At 40.6% G+C, this 14133-nt stretch overlaps 1 protein-coding gene across 4 annotated transcripts in view; it reads right to left on the bottom strand.

Annotated features, from left to right (window-relative positions):
- Positions 1 to 8283: 8283 nt before the first annotated feature.
- LOC126294984 (zinc finger MYND domain-containing protein 11-like) overlaps positions 8284 to 14133 on the bottom strand; it is a 212027-nt gene continuing 206177 nt past the window's right edge. For all 4 annotated transcript variants that reach the window (XM_049987219.1, XM_049987217.1, XM_049987218.1 and 1 more), the window contains one exon: positions 8284 to 12271. In XM_049987219.1, the coding sequence (XP_049843176.1) occupies positions 12149 to 12271 (123 nt within the window). In that variant the 3' untranslated portion in view covers positions 8284 to 12148. The remainder of the gene's footprint in view (positions 12272 to 14133) is intronic.

Below are 14133 nucleotides of genomic sequence, written 5' to 3'. Positions count from 1 at the left end.
CATTTCTATTTTAACGTATTTCACAAAATGACAGCAGAACTATTGAAGACTTATTACTCGTTCAAACAGTTACAGCTGTATAATTCTATACGTACAACGAGTGGACAGAATATTACGACCACCGACCTATCGATATAAACCCACCCGTGTGACAGCAGTGTCACACGGGTGCGCGTGTAGAACACGGAAGGTGCGCACAATCCGAGTTTTACCGAGGGTAGAGTGTGCGAAGGCCCAGAGGCTCGGCACGAGCATTTCCGAAACTGCATGGCTCCATCAAATTTTCGAGATGTGCCACGGTCAGTCCTCAACAAGTGGCAAAACCGAGTCCAGAAGTCACGGGGCTGAGCCCTCACTGCAGGTGTCTGATGTCACAGGCTCGGCATCAGGCTTTAATGCCGGACAGAGTACAAGTGTGTGTGACCACACAGTGCGCCAGACACTAAACGACGGGCCTACACAGCCGGCGACCTGTACACGTGAGACATTACCACAGCGACATCGACAACGACGAACGAATCGGGCCCGTGACCGTCGGCGCCACAGTGGCAGAGCACTGCACGGTCTGACGAATCGCACCTCCTCGAGTGCGCGATCTGTCACCTTCCGGGAGGAACAGCTCCTCGACACCCGTTCCCCTAGACGAAGACAATCTGGTAGCGGCTCCACTGTGCTCCGGGGAACATTCATGTGGGCTTCTGAGGACATAGTGGAGCTCGTGATAGGCACTGCGACGATCGAGGAGTGCCGTACACCAGTCGCAGACTGCATAAACCCCTCCACGACGATCGCGTTTCGCAACGGCAGTGGCATTTTTCGACAAGATAATGCACCGTGTCGCGTGGCCAGGAGCACGACGCAGTGGTCGGACGAATGCAGTGGCAAGTTGGAATTGAAGTGGTGGCCCCTGTCGTCAGAGCTCATCAACCTCCGGGAATTAGGTGTGTGTGTGTGTGTGTGTGTGTGTGTGTGTGTGTGTGTGTGTGTGTGTGTGTGTGTGTGTGTGTTCCAAGCTCCCTACTGCCTTAGCAGTGCACAACTCTCCTATTTTTTTTTTATTCATTTTTTTTTTTACATTTTATTCACAACTTAACATTTTTTTACATTAAGTTCTGTTCTCATTGGCTATAGTTGAGATGATGCAGCAAATGCTCGAGCCTTTGTATGCTATCTAACCTGCGCCAGAACAGCCTTTAGTAGCTTTGACCACACGCAACTGACTCTGCGTTGTCAGCTGCAGCCGAATGGGTAATCACCACGCCAGAGTATTTCTGATCTTTTGTAAATGTTACGTGAAGGCCGACTTCCGTAATTAAGGAGCACTTTAATTTCTTTAGTGTGCTCGCAACCTGAACATAGCCGTTCAAATGTCCCGAAATGAGTGACTTTAATAAATGAGATATTCTGCAATCTTTACTATTGTTTCTGTTCGACAAACTATTTTATTGACAAAGTATTTGCCTAAAAAATAACATTATATGTATTCTGCATTTATTATCCACATTTTGATAATACACAGAGAAAAAAAAAAAACAGATATGGTTTACATTGATTTTTGGGCCATTTTTATGCTGCTCCTAATACTATAACTTCTATGTTACAAATATTTGGCAATTTCTTCCAAATATGACGCGACTTCTAAGGTTCCAGTTATGGGGGGTGGGGGTGGAGGACTTGACAATATGTCGAAAATACATGTACAAAGTTTTATTGCAGATCTGTTCTAATACAATTGGGAGTTTGTAAGTTGATAGAGTTCAATACTATTTGCTCCAGTGTTTCACAAAACTGTCAAATTTTAAGCAGAGCAAAAGATTGTTGTAGTGACTAGTTTGTAGTTTCTCACATTTTTTGCACTGGCATCACGCGAGTCAAAACACACAATTATTGGAACAGGGACGAGTGCTTCAACGTGTCGAGAAATCTCTGGCCCGTTCGAATGGGAGTATGGTTTATCTGCTCTGCCCCTTCCAAATTCTTCAAACTAAATCTGCACCTGACCTCCATAGCCAAAGCTTCATCTGTAAATACAAGACAACACCTATATACTGGAATTAAACAACATAAAAATGTTGACCTCAGCAGCAACGATAAATTTGCGAATACATTTTTCGAATAACGAATCTGAGAGAAAAAGAAAACTATAATTGGTTAAATATTGTAATGCTGAATGTATTAACATGATAATTAAAATGTTATAACTAGCATATTTTTTGCAACTAATATGCAAACACACGTTATACTTCTGTCAGCCAACCTGCATATATTATTTTCCAATAAAAAAGTTTATGACGGTAGCTTTGTTTGTACAAAGGATCTGAAGTCCGATTAAAATTACACGACAGCTGATATATGCCACTTGCTACATCAACTGGCGGCTACCTTTAGGTTATACATGTCACTGAAGATAGCTATGTCTGATACACAATATTTTAAGTGGCCAATGAGTGAACTGTGGTGGATGATGTATTTTGTAGCCCTGAATTTAACCTTGTGTGCTAACCTAACCACAACCTTAGTACACGAAATGTATCCGAGAAAATGGCAATTAACAATCTGCAGCAGAGCTGAAATAGCAATCAATTAGTTCACGGTGATTAAAGCTAACCTCCGTGAGCAAACTCGAGACAGGTAAATTTCAGTTTCAGCACTAAAACACAATGTGTAATCTCTTGCTATCATCGGTTACCTGGAAGTAGTTTCACACCAGTTATACGAGCTGCCGTGTCTCCAAATGACGAGCAGCTCTCGTTGGCACTCGGTTCCAGGTTATAGGCGGCACACGCAGGTTACAAACAAAAAAAGAAAAAAATAGGAGCAAATAAAAATGTCAGTATGGTGATGAAAATGAAAAGGCAACGAATTAAAAATAAAAAATTACATTAATTTAATAAAAATAATAATGAAAGTCTTTCGATTATATTTAGAAACAAAAAATTATTTTGCTGCATTTAATGAGATTTGAACCTGTTACCTTCAACACAGCACATTAATATGCATCCACTGTGTGTGCATGCGTGCGCACGTGTGTGGTCATCATTTGTGATTAAATAGGAAATAAAAGTACCACTTCCATGATTTGTGATCCAAACACATTAAGAAAGAATGCTAGATAAGAAATTGGAAGAGAACTGCCCAATTGTTGTGGCAGTTTAGCAACTGCAAACAGTTCGGGCTCTGATGACTGAAACCAGCTACAAAGTGTGATAGATCGGGAGTATCTAACTGCAGTGGGTGGTACTCCAGAATACAAAGGTTGGAAAGAGGAAAAGAGGAGAGCAGTGGTACAACAATAAGTCTATTTAACACACAAATAGCTCTTTATTGATTCGTTTGTTACATGCCAGGTAGTGTGATTACAAAAAAGAAAAAGATATACAGTACAAATATTTATGGAATCAGAAATTTGGGGCACACCAATACACACTGCTGAAAACCAAATGCACAAAACAACTAGCACATCATGTTCATAAAGAATCATTAGCCATGGCTGCTATCTTTTTCCTTATTCAGTACAACATAATCTAACAATTCAGTATATAAATGATTAACAAATGGAAACACCTAATGCAAGTAAATTTTCCACTGAAATCATAGAAGGAACTAGTTCACTACAACATTTCAACAATATTCAACACTGTGCATATATACATATCAGATACAGGTGCTAAGATCGCAAGCTTTACCCTTTCACTCGAGTCGAGTGCGAGTTCTAGAATGAATCGCACGAGAAAACGACACACAAAAACCTCTACTCTGCCTGCCTCGTAATGGGAGAAAGGATAGTCTACATAAAGATTAGGGCAGACAAATTTAGTAGCCGGAGATTAACCGAGGACAGAACTGTGTCGACTCGCGTACTAATTAACGGCAGATCAGAGGGCAGTACGGTCACAGACATCCGCCACTTTCTCGTGAGCTGAAACTCGTACGAGAGAGGCAGAAACTGTCGCAAAATGTATGGACAGATTTTTAAGTCTGTTATGACACATTTTCCACTTCAGGCATAAGGGGAAAGCAAAACTGCTACTTCCTTCTCGTGTGAACATTGGACATTAACATTCAGCATCTACAGTTGTAACAATGAGGTGAAATAACTGGAAACTGCCAGAGAAATAACAAGACAAGAACTGAAAGATATTTTAGCTGAAAAAGGAACAAGTCAAACAGAGGACCAAATGGAAGCAAATCACACACAGAATGGGAAAGACGACATACCAAACACCTCGTACAGAGGTGAGTCTTTCGGGTCACTCTCCACAAACAGCTTCTTGCTGTAAGGTGACTGATGCAAAGTTCCCCACCGTATTATGGCAAAAGTATAAAATCTGTCAACAGATATATTTATTTCTGTAACTGTGTGTTAAATTTGTGAGACTCAATTGTATTTCTGTGTGTTCTGATCAGTGGGTTTCACATAAACGCATTTCACATTACAGTGACAAACTTACAGCTACTGGGGTCATGTGACTGTCACACATGTATTGGTCATTGGTATTTAATACTACAGGACATTGACACTGTTCAATGGTAAATATACGAATTGTATCCATGTGAATTTAGGTAACAATCCTGAAAGCTTAGTTGTTAGTAGAGCTTCAAAAAGTAAACAGCATGTACAAAGACAGGAAATCTTCTCATAACCAACAAATAACACCAATTTTACAATCCGAACCAATAATACTCACTAATACGTGCAGTGGACAACTTATTACTTTGCGAAATAGATTTCTTTCAAAAACTACGGCAGTGCTACCGACTCAGCCGGAGCAAACGTCCAAACAGACGATAACGGTCAACTACCAACAGTGAAAGACGGCATTTTGACGTGCCGAGCAACAAGTCAAAATACAGAGGATAGAAGAACGGACAACTAAAGACACAGTAATGCTTTCCACACTGTCACAGAGGAGCAGCAGGTTTCCAGGATACGGTACGCAGTGTGCAATGTCACTTGTACGGCAAAAAACGAAGTGCGTGTTGTGCTGACATATATTGAGATTACTGCTGCGTGTCTGGTTTCAGAGACCCATTCACGATGTACGGAACACATTATTCATTCTACAAACATCAAACATCAATTTGTACTAATAAATATGCCTGTCTTTATTGTTTAGTACACAAGTGGAAGCAGGCCTTCTGCCCGGGGTCCGGCACGCAGACAACCAGATATCACCGTCACATCACCGACAGTCGTGCCCCGGAGCAATAAGCCGTCATCACTGTGGATGTTCTTTGCTACATCTGATGATGTAATAATTTTGTTGATATGGGGAAAAGGAATATCTGGATTTCAGCTTCAAGTAAGTCACTTGTCGTCTTCAGCCACGAACAACCTACAATCGTATAATGTCTTATATTTGATGTGTGTGGCATAACATCACATATATTTGCTGAAGAAATTAAATTGGTGGAAAGAGATTACATTTCAAAATGAATATAATGGAGTTGTGAATATTTATTTAAAAAAGTGTACCTGCTAGAAACAATGCTACTATTTCAATTTATGTAATGCACTTCCTTATGAAGTACTGTGTATCTGACCGTCATCAATTACAATAACTTACATTTTTTTAATACCGGAAACGACCTCAGGTTGAAGAGAAGACAGTTAATTGGAGCAATTGTCGAAGAACAGAGAAAATTAATTTGCCTTGCCAATATTTTTTTAAAACTCTAATTCTTGTTTTAGACTAAGATGATCTACATGCAAGTACACTCTTTAAGACACTAATATACAGAATGTTATCTGCGGCACCAATAGAAAATGAAAATACATTGAAACTAGATTACGACAAATTCTAAGCTTGGGGATGAATTTTGTTCTTCAATATTAAATTAAAAGAGCACATAAAAGAGCACATGCAGCATCGAAAGTAAATTCACACATACGAATATTATTTTATTCACACCTACAGTTCATAAACATTTAACCGAGAAATCACTATAGCAAAATAACCTAGAGAGCATTCTCGGTAGACAAAGATATGACATAAATACCTACATTGTTTTAATATCAACTACAACTAGTTTAAAAACTAGTATAGTTGCCTCTGACCAATGACAGGTGCAGGAAAATATCAGTATTTTGTGCACAAAATATGGCTTTTTTTACTTCAGTTGTCCACAGTTATTTTTTCTGTATTTTGGCATTCGTTTCACCATTTAATAGTTCCTAATTCATATAAAATCTCTCTTAGGTCTTGTCTATCTTTTTTCTTGGCACTCCATAGTAGTACCTACAGCAGTCTCCACATGGGAAATTAGCAGGTTTTTCCCGAACAAAAAGATGAGGACAGGGACAAAAAGAAAAAGAAAAACGTGACTGGCCCAGAGAGCACAGTTGCATGGAAAGAGCCGGAGACAGGCAGAACACTCGATATCACAGTAGGGAGTACAGCAAGAACTCACAATACCGTGACATTTTCCCAAACACTAACCATGGAAACTCTTACAGGTGTGTTCATTACTGTTGTTTGATTATCAAGCATTCCTGAAAGAGCTCAGGTGTCAGAAAAGAACACCGCTGAAACCGTACTTCCACCGGGTCACGAAGTGAATGATGCCGCAATTACGAGTCAAAAATTAACAAGCAGCAATATCGTGTGCACCCGAGTCTATAAATTTCATAACAAATTCCTTCCCTGCCTCTGACACACACACACACACACACACACACACACACACACACACACACACACACACACACACTCCTTTTTTTCCTTTTTTTAATTTTTCAAAATCTGTGCACAAACTGCTATGGGAAATATAAATATTTCTCTATCTCTAATCATAGGTACAATGACCGACATACAATATTTTCATAAGTGACTACCCTCTACTACTCCTAAAATGACAGCTAAACTCTATGTCCAAAACAACTACTTATGCCTCGACTCACTACAAAAGAAATTGTGTTACATTTTTTCTCGTATTTCTTTTTTTAGAAAATCTCCTTGCTGCAGGTTCAGAAAATGTCGAATGCCCTGCCTGACAATTATCCGATATGTGGAAGCACCAACAGTGAACGTGTGTGTTAATTTTATGGAAGTTGATTGGAGACTCCATGGAGCGTCCTGTACACCACGACCAGATAATGGATATACTTGGAAGGAGAGACAGCATGGTCGTATTTTTTTGTTTTATTAACCGCAAAATCGATTTTTGGTCACTAAGTGACCATCCCCAGTGCTATAATATACAATTTAAATTGGTAGGCACTGGTGTCGACAAGCTTAGAACAATCACATAAACTCATGTGATCGCTCTAAGCTTGTTGACACCAGTGCCTACCAATTTCAATTGTATATTACAGCACTGAGGATGGTCACTTAGTGACCAAAAATCGATTTTGTGGCTAAAAAAAAAAAAAAAAAAAAAAAAAAGGGAAGAAGGGTCTCTCTCCTTCCAAGTATATTTTATGGAAGTGTCTTCATCGTTCCTGTCTGCAACTTAATGTGTCTTCTATATGATAAGTAGCAATCTGTGTTCCTATATTACTGATATTCCTACCTGGAGCTCCCATTGTTTAGTAACTAAGTACACGAGTAAAGCATGATATGAAAAAGTCCTGAAAAAGATAGGTGAAGAAATGCATCTGATGAAGATAGGGAATATGCAAAACAGATTATAAAGTATCATAACAAAAATCTTAGATTCCGAAATCTTATGCTGCTTTGTGTCGTTAACAGGGTTACCATTGTTGTGTCATTAACAAGATTACCACTGTTGAGTCACTGAAGTAAGAGTGGAAAATAGCAATAAGGAATCTGCTGCGTAAAGACAGTGGGATAGGCAACTAGTCAACAATTACACTTCTGCCTGTGACATATAAAATATTATCAAAAATTCTCCTGAACAGAATTGAATGAACTTTAGACAAACAACTAGGAGAATATCAAGACTTTCAAAAGGAAAGATATTACACAGAACAGAGTTTTTAAATTTAAAATCAATAATCTGCCAGGGAATGTTAACCACCAAATCTATTATGATATCTTTTACTTATTTCAAGAAAGTATTTGATTCGGTAGACAGAGAAATAATAGACAAAATCATTAGAGAAACTAGTGTTGAAGCGAGATTAGTAAACACAATTTGTGAAACTCCAACAAATAAATTGTCTTAAGTGAAATTCACGAGAGAAATATCTCAGCCCTTTGAAATAAAACCTGTTGTTAGCCAAGTAGACAGTTTATCACCTTTACTGTGTAAATGTGTTTTAGAAGGAAAAAAAGGTAAGAATGTGGAATTTGGAGCTAAAAGGGGGGGGGGGGGGGGGGGGAGAGAGAGAGAGAGAGAGAGAGAGAGAGAGAGAGAGAGAGAGAGAGAGAAAGGACAAAACTGGATCAATAATTCTGAGAAAAAAAAGAAATGGAACCAAGAGAATTAATCTTTTTACAGACAATTTTGCAATACTTTCAGAAAATCTGACAGAAACAGTTTCTCAAATAAATCTTCTGGGAAAAAATAGCTAATAAGAGTCATTCCAAAATTTCAACAGAATAAGCCAAATTCATGACAATTACAACAAATGCACCAAAGTACACAGAAAAACAGACAGGTAAAATAAAGAGAAATATTTAATTTAAATATCTTGGAGAAACTACAGCAGAATGGGCTAGAAAAATTTGCAATAGATGCTACAACCTCATAAAATGGAAATAACATATACACACGAATGATAATGATGAACTATAGGAAGGAAAGAAGAGAGGTACTTGAAAGACTGATAATTAGAAAAGTAATGAGTGCAATTTAAATTACAAATGGCTGGAAAATGAGAAGTAATGGCAAAGCAAAAATTAACTTTTTTGGACACTTCTACCATATAAACGAGAACTGGCTAATGAAACAAAATATTGATGTATTTATGGAAAAAGGAACAACAATAGCATAATTACAGAAAGGAGAGAAGAACAACAAAAAACATCACAGTTCGCAAATAACAGTGGGAAACTTTTTTTAAGATTAACATAGTAAATTTAGAAGGCTTTCAAGGCAGAAGATATGAGAAAAAAGAACAATATGGGCAAAAGACTGTATTAAGAAGTCAAGATACAGAAGATGAAGGAGTACTGGGGAAATAGGAAACGACAAAGAAAGTAGTTACATGGTTCCAGATCATCATCATTAAAGAGATTAAGAAGTAATAATAATAATAATAATAATAATAATAATAATAACAATGACACATGCTTTGAAAAAACACCACAGGACCACATTTAAAAAGCAGTTTACAACAGAATGGAAGCGAAGTAGATGAGTATATACGGCAGAAACAAGTTTGCATTTCAATTACCATTTGTCTCCTCTTCATAGTTTTCATACAACTTTTACTAATAACCCATAACCTCACAACCCGTTCACTGCTACCTCTCCTGCCTGTGATGTTCTACTAACAAGGAATATCCAGAAAATAACCTCTGTTTTGGTGAAGTGTGTTATGCTGCAACAGTGAGAAAGGCAAGTCGCTTATTATTCGCTAACAGTAGCCTTTCAAAATGACCGCTGCAATTTAAAATACTGCCGAATGTGAAATCTGCTATGTAATACTGCTCTTAGTAGCAAAGGATTTCAATGCAGTTAACATTACATCATAAAATTCGTGCCACGTACGAACAGTCATGTTGTTTATTTAAGAATGGAAAGATGAATGTTAATGATGAGGCAGTACACAAACTGAAAATGGAGGAAAAACCTCGTTAGGGAAACTTTTTGACAGGACTACTATATTTATCATCATCATCACCATAATAATAATAATAATAATAATAATAATATGAAGTGATGATTATAGCTACACAACACAATCTGGTACCACCCATTTCGGACAACTGCCCCACATGGCATAACAGCACCGACATCATCTGACCTAATGGAGACAACACCCACAAATCTCACTGTCTGGCCAAGCAAAATAGAACTTCAAAAATAACAGTGACACTGTCCATCACATAATTGTCACATTCTCGGGGCAACAACAATTGTTGCTCTTAAGCAAACACTAATTCTTCTCCTTTCTTCCTTTCAAACATCGCTTCAAAAAATATAAATATACACATTCACGAGTTCGCACTTACATAAATATCTACACAGATTCAATTGGACCCCCGCACCTCCGAGGCATCCCTCCGAAACGGCACCTTGCCGGGATGCACCGACCTCTGCTCTGGGGGACAGACTCGTCCCGGATGTGCGGTGGAGAGTGTCTTATACGAGAGAGCACAAATCGATACACACAGGTGCGTGTTCTTTGGGGGGAAAAAAAACACCTGACTAATATAAAAAAATTACGCTGCTTATTGACTTTATAGTTTCTTTTTGAAATACAATAATTATTGTTATAAACACCTGGGCTTGCCCACTGTCCAAACAAAATATCTTCCTGTAATACAACAACACTTCACTTTAAATGTCAGTGGCTACATGTTGACCATGTATAACTGTCACTCACAGTTTTAAATTCAAGACACAGTCACAACTGGCTCACATAGGTAAACAGTGAAGGATGAGTTGCTACAAGGAAACTAGATTTATAAATGTAAGGAATGCCCTACACGTGTACTGTGACAAGACTGTTGCAAGTTCTAGACACAAAAAAAAAGTTGCAGTACGGAAACTTTGGGTCACGTCGCAGGCTCGTAGAGCTGGTCGGCTATCGTGTGGAAGGAAAAAAAGGTCTCAGTTTTATAAGGAGAATAGTGAATGACGGGTGAACAGACAAAGGAGCCGAAGTGTCCTCTTCCTATCTTTCCAACTCACACAGACAAAATGTACAAAGAGGTGGTGTGCAGAATGCATTTTCAACATAACAACAACAGACATACCACAACATCAGTTCACTCAGAGCAGTACGTCACAGAACGTAACAAGTGCCATTTTACTAAATCTGCACAAATAAAGGTAATTAATTGACAGCAGTTTAAATTTCCTACTGTGTCAAACGGGACCGTGTTATTTACATTACTACAGACGTAACTTATACAGTGGAGACAGAAAGCAGAAATGAGCGAAGGGCGAGCTCACCGCAAAACTCTAGGAAAATCCTGTTTCTCTCGTTTGGTACCCGTACAACTGAGTCATTTGTAAACAATCTGCTACTATTTTCCACACCATCCTTGGCCAGAAAAGAAGCATATTCAATTTCACAATTTCAATTTTTTCTGTACAGCTGTGACTAACGGTCTGTATAACGACACACCTGGGCTCCACACAATCACTCGGTGGAATTGAAAAACGTCCTGTTAGCAGTACTTATAACTTACAAGACGTACCCACTTCGCGAGAAGAAATCTGCACAACGGTTTACAAAATATGTGAAACTAGCAAGAAATTGCGGTTACAGTGTCGTTCGGTCTCAGACGAGCTGTAATAACTATCAGATCGGTAACGTTCCGCCAAACCAGCTGCCGAGATACGGGCACCCTCCCTTCTGTCTTCGAGAAACATTTTCAAAGGTCCACGTAGAATATCGCTTGTACAGGTGGATTAAAGAATATACTGCAGCTCTGACAATCTGAAGAGGACCTCGGTAGAGCCCAGACAGAAGCAATGGAAGAAGTAACCACAAAACTGTTCAGCCAAAAGGTGAAATGCTGGACAACACGGGAAAAGAAACCTGCACTCTGTGGTCCAACAGGACCTGTACACAAATAATAAAAATAACTAACCAAAACTGAGAAACTTGGACTCAAGTCTGACCAATTCCTAAGTCACAGAATGATTAAAATACACGCTCTTTCACTGTAGTTCTATATCGACAGTGACGTATGGCCGACCCTCTACTAACCGAAATGTAGAGTAACAAAAACAAAATAAACCGAAACTTCAACCCACCCGCCGGCAGCCGATGCGGCAGAATTTGTCACTCTGACAATCTACAGAGTCTGTGCACCCTGTTACGAGGAAATATTGTAATAAAAATTTACGTAACACTAACTGCTCCCGAGCGTGGCGCACCGCCACGTCGCCTGCCGAAACGGACTCCCTTCTCGACACTCTGTACGAGCACAGTGTCGGCACACACTGGTCGCAAGTCCTTCCCCAGCGCGCCGCTAGCCCGGCCGCAGCCGGAGCACACTACACGGAGCAGCTGCAGCAGTGTCTGTGGCGACGCGTCAGGCCCGCCGTGCACCTGGGCAGCGGTCTAGCGCTTGCGGCGGCAGAAGCGCTTGTGCTCCTTCTGCCAGTGCAGCTGCTGACAGTCGATGCTGCAGTACGCCGTGTTCCAGCAGCAGTGGTAGATGGCCTCGCTCTCGCAATTGTAGCACTGAAACAGGAGTGCGGGGCTCAGTAAACGCACGTGTCCACAGAAGTTTAGTATAATTTAGTTATTTACATTTTCCACTTGACAAGTGGGCATTACAGACTAGGGACGAGAAAAATCTACCGACAAGTATTTTAGTTCAGAATAACTGCAATCTTTTGGTATTTGCTTGCTTTCTGCTACTAGAAACACACTACTGACCATTAAAATTGCTACACCAAAAAGAAATGTAGGTGATAATAGAGTATTCATTGAACAAATATATTATACTAGAACTGACGTGTGACTACATTTTCACGCAATTTGGGTGCACAGATCCTGAGAAATCAGTACCCAGAACAACCACCTCTGGCCGTAATAACGGCCTCGATACGCCTGGGCATTGAGTCAAACAGAGCTCGGATGGCGTGTACAGGTACAGCTGCCCGTGCAGCTTCAACACGATACCACAGTTCATTGAGAGTACTGACTGGCGTATTGCGACGAGCCACTTGCTCGGCCACCATTCACCAGACTTTACAGGTGGTGAGAGATCTGGAGAATGTACTGGCCAGGGCAGTGCATGTTGCAGGTCCTGTACGGGCCTTTCTGGATACAGAAAAATCGTAGAGAGAGACCAAGAGATGAATACACTAAGCAGATTCAGAAGGATGTAGGTTGCAGTAGGTACTGGGAGATGAAGAAGCTTGCACAGGATAGAGTAGCATGGAGAGCTGCATCAAACCAGTCTCAGGACTGAAGACCACAACAACAACAAATGTACACACACGCATGCTCGCAGATGCATTCACTCATCTATATAGGAGGGTTGGAACGTAAATAGTGGCAACTACTTATTCACAAACAATACAAGAGAGTTACACGTTTGCACCTGTTACTGTGCTTCCATGTGGTCACCAACGTTGTATAGAACCCCTTGCCAGCGATGTTGAAGGTGTAGTGTAACATTGGCAGAGGCTGTTCTGTTGATGATGCAAATGAAACGGTCTACTGCCTGTCGAATCTCTGGAACAGTTCTGAAACGAATGCTCAGTCCCATTGACCGAACAGAGCAACCACAGCTCGCGCTGTATGCGCCTGCGCATAGTCGTGCAAAATGATGGGTGGGTTGCGCAGAAAGTGTCACCGCTTCTTTCGCAAAGCTGGTCGCAGGTGATGCTCCAAAAACGATCAGTAATACTATATACTGACGGTCTGCTGTGGAGGAACGTAATGCGTTAGGCTAACACCATCAGAGTCGTACGGAGAACCACCGTAACTTTCACCATACTGGGGCTCTGACGCACTTTCGACTTTCACAGCAACCCATAATGATGCCATTCATTGGACTGGTCTTTCGGTTTTGGCTTGTACGATGTGGCCTGTGTGTCATCCAGTGTTACGAAATGGCATAAGAAAGCCTCTCCTTCACTCTCGTAGCGCTCCAAGTGTGTGTGTGAGCAGCATCGGAATGCATCCATTTCTGGAATGAGATTTTCACTCTGCAGCGGAGTGTGCGCCGATGTGAAACTTCCTGGCAGATTAAAATTGTGTGCCCTACCGAGACTCGAACTCGGGACCTTTGCCTTTCGCGGGCAAGGGCTCTACCATCTGAGCCACCTAAGCACGACTCACGCCGTGTCTCGGTCGGGCACACTGTTTTAATCTGCCAGGAAGTTTCACATCAGTGCACACTCCGCTGCAGAGTGCAAATCTCATTCTGGATACATCCCCCAGGCTGTGGCTAAGCCATGTCTCCGCAATATCCTTTCTTTCACGAGTGCCAGTTCTGCAAGGTTCACAGGAGAGCTTCTGTAAAGTTTGGAAGGTAGGAGACGAGGTACTGGCAGAAGTAAAGCTGTGCGGACGGGGCGTGAGGCGCGATT

This window comes from Schistocerca gregaria, chromosome 11, assembly GCF_023897955.1.
Source record: "Schistocerca gregaria isolate iqSchGreg1 chromosome 11, iqSchGreg1.2, whole genome shotgun sequence".
NCBI lineage: Eukaryota > Metazoa > Arthropoda > Insecta > Orthoptera > Acrididae > Schistocerca > Schistocerca gregaria.
The sequence above is the reverse complement of the archived record's forward strand: the minus strand, read 5'-3'. Positions and strand labels throughout refer to the sequence as shown.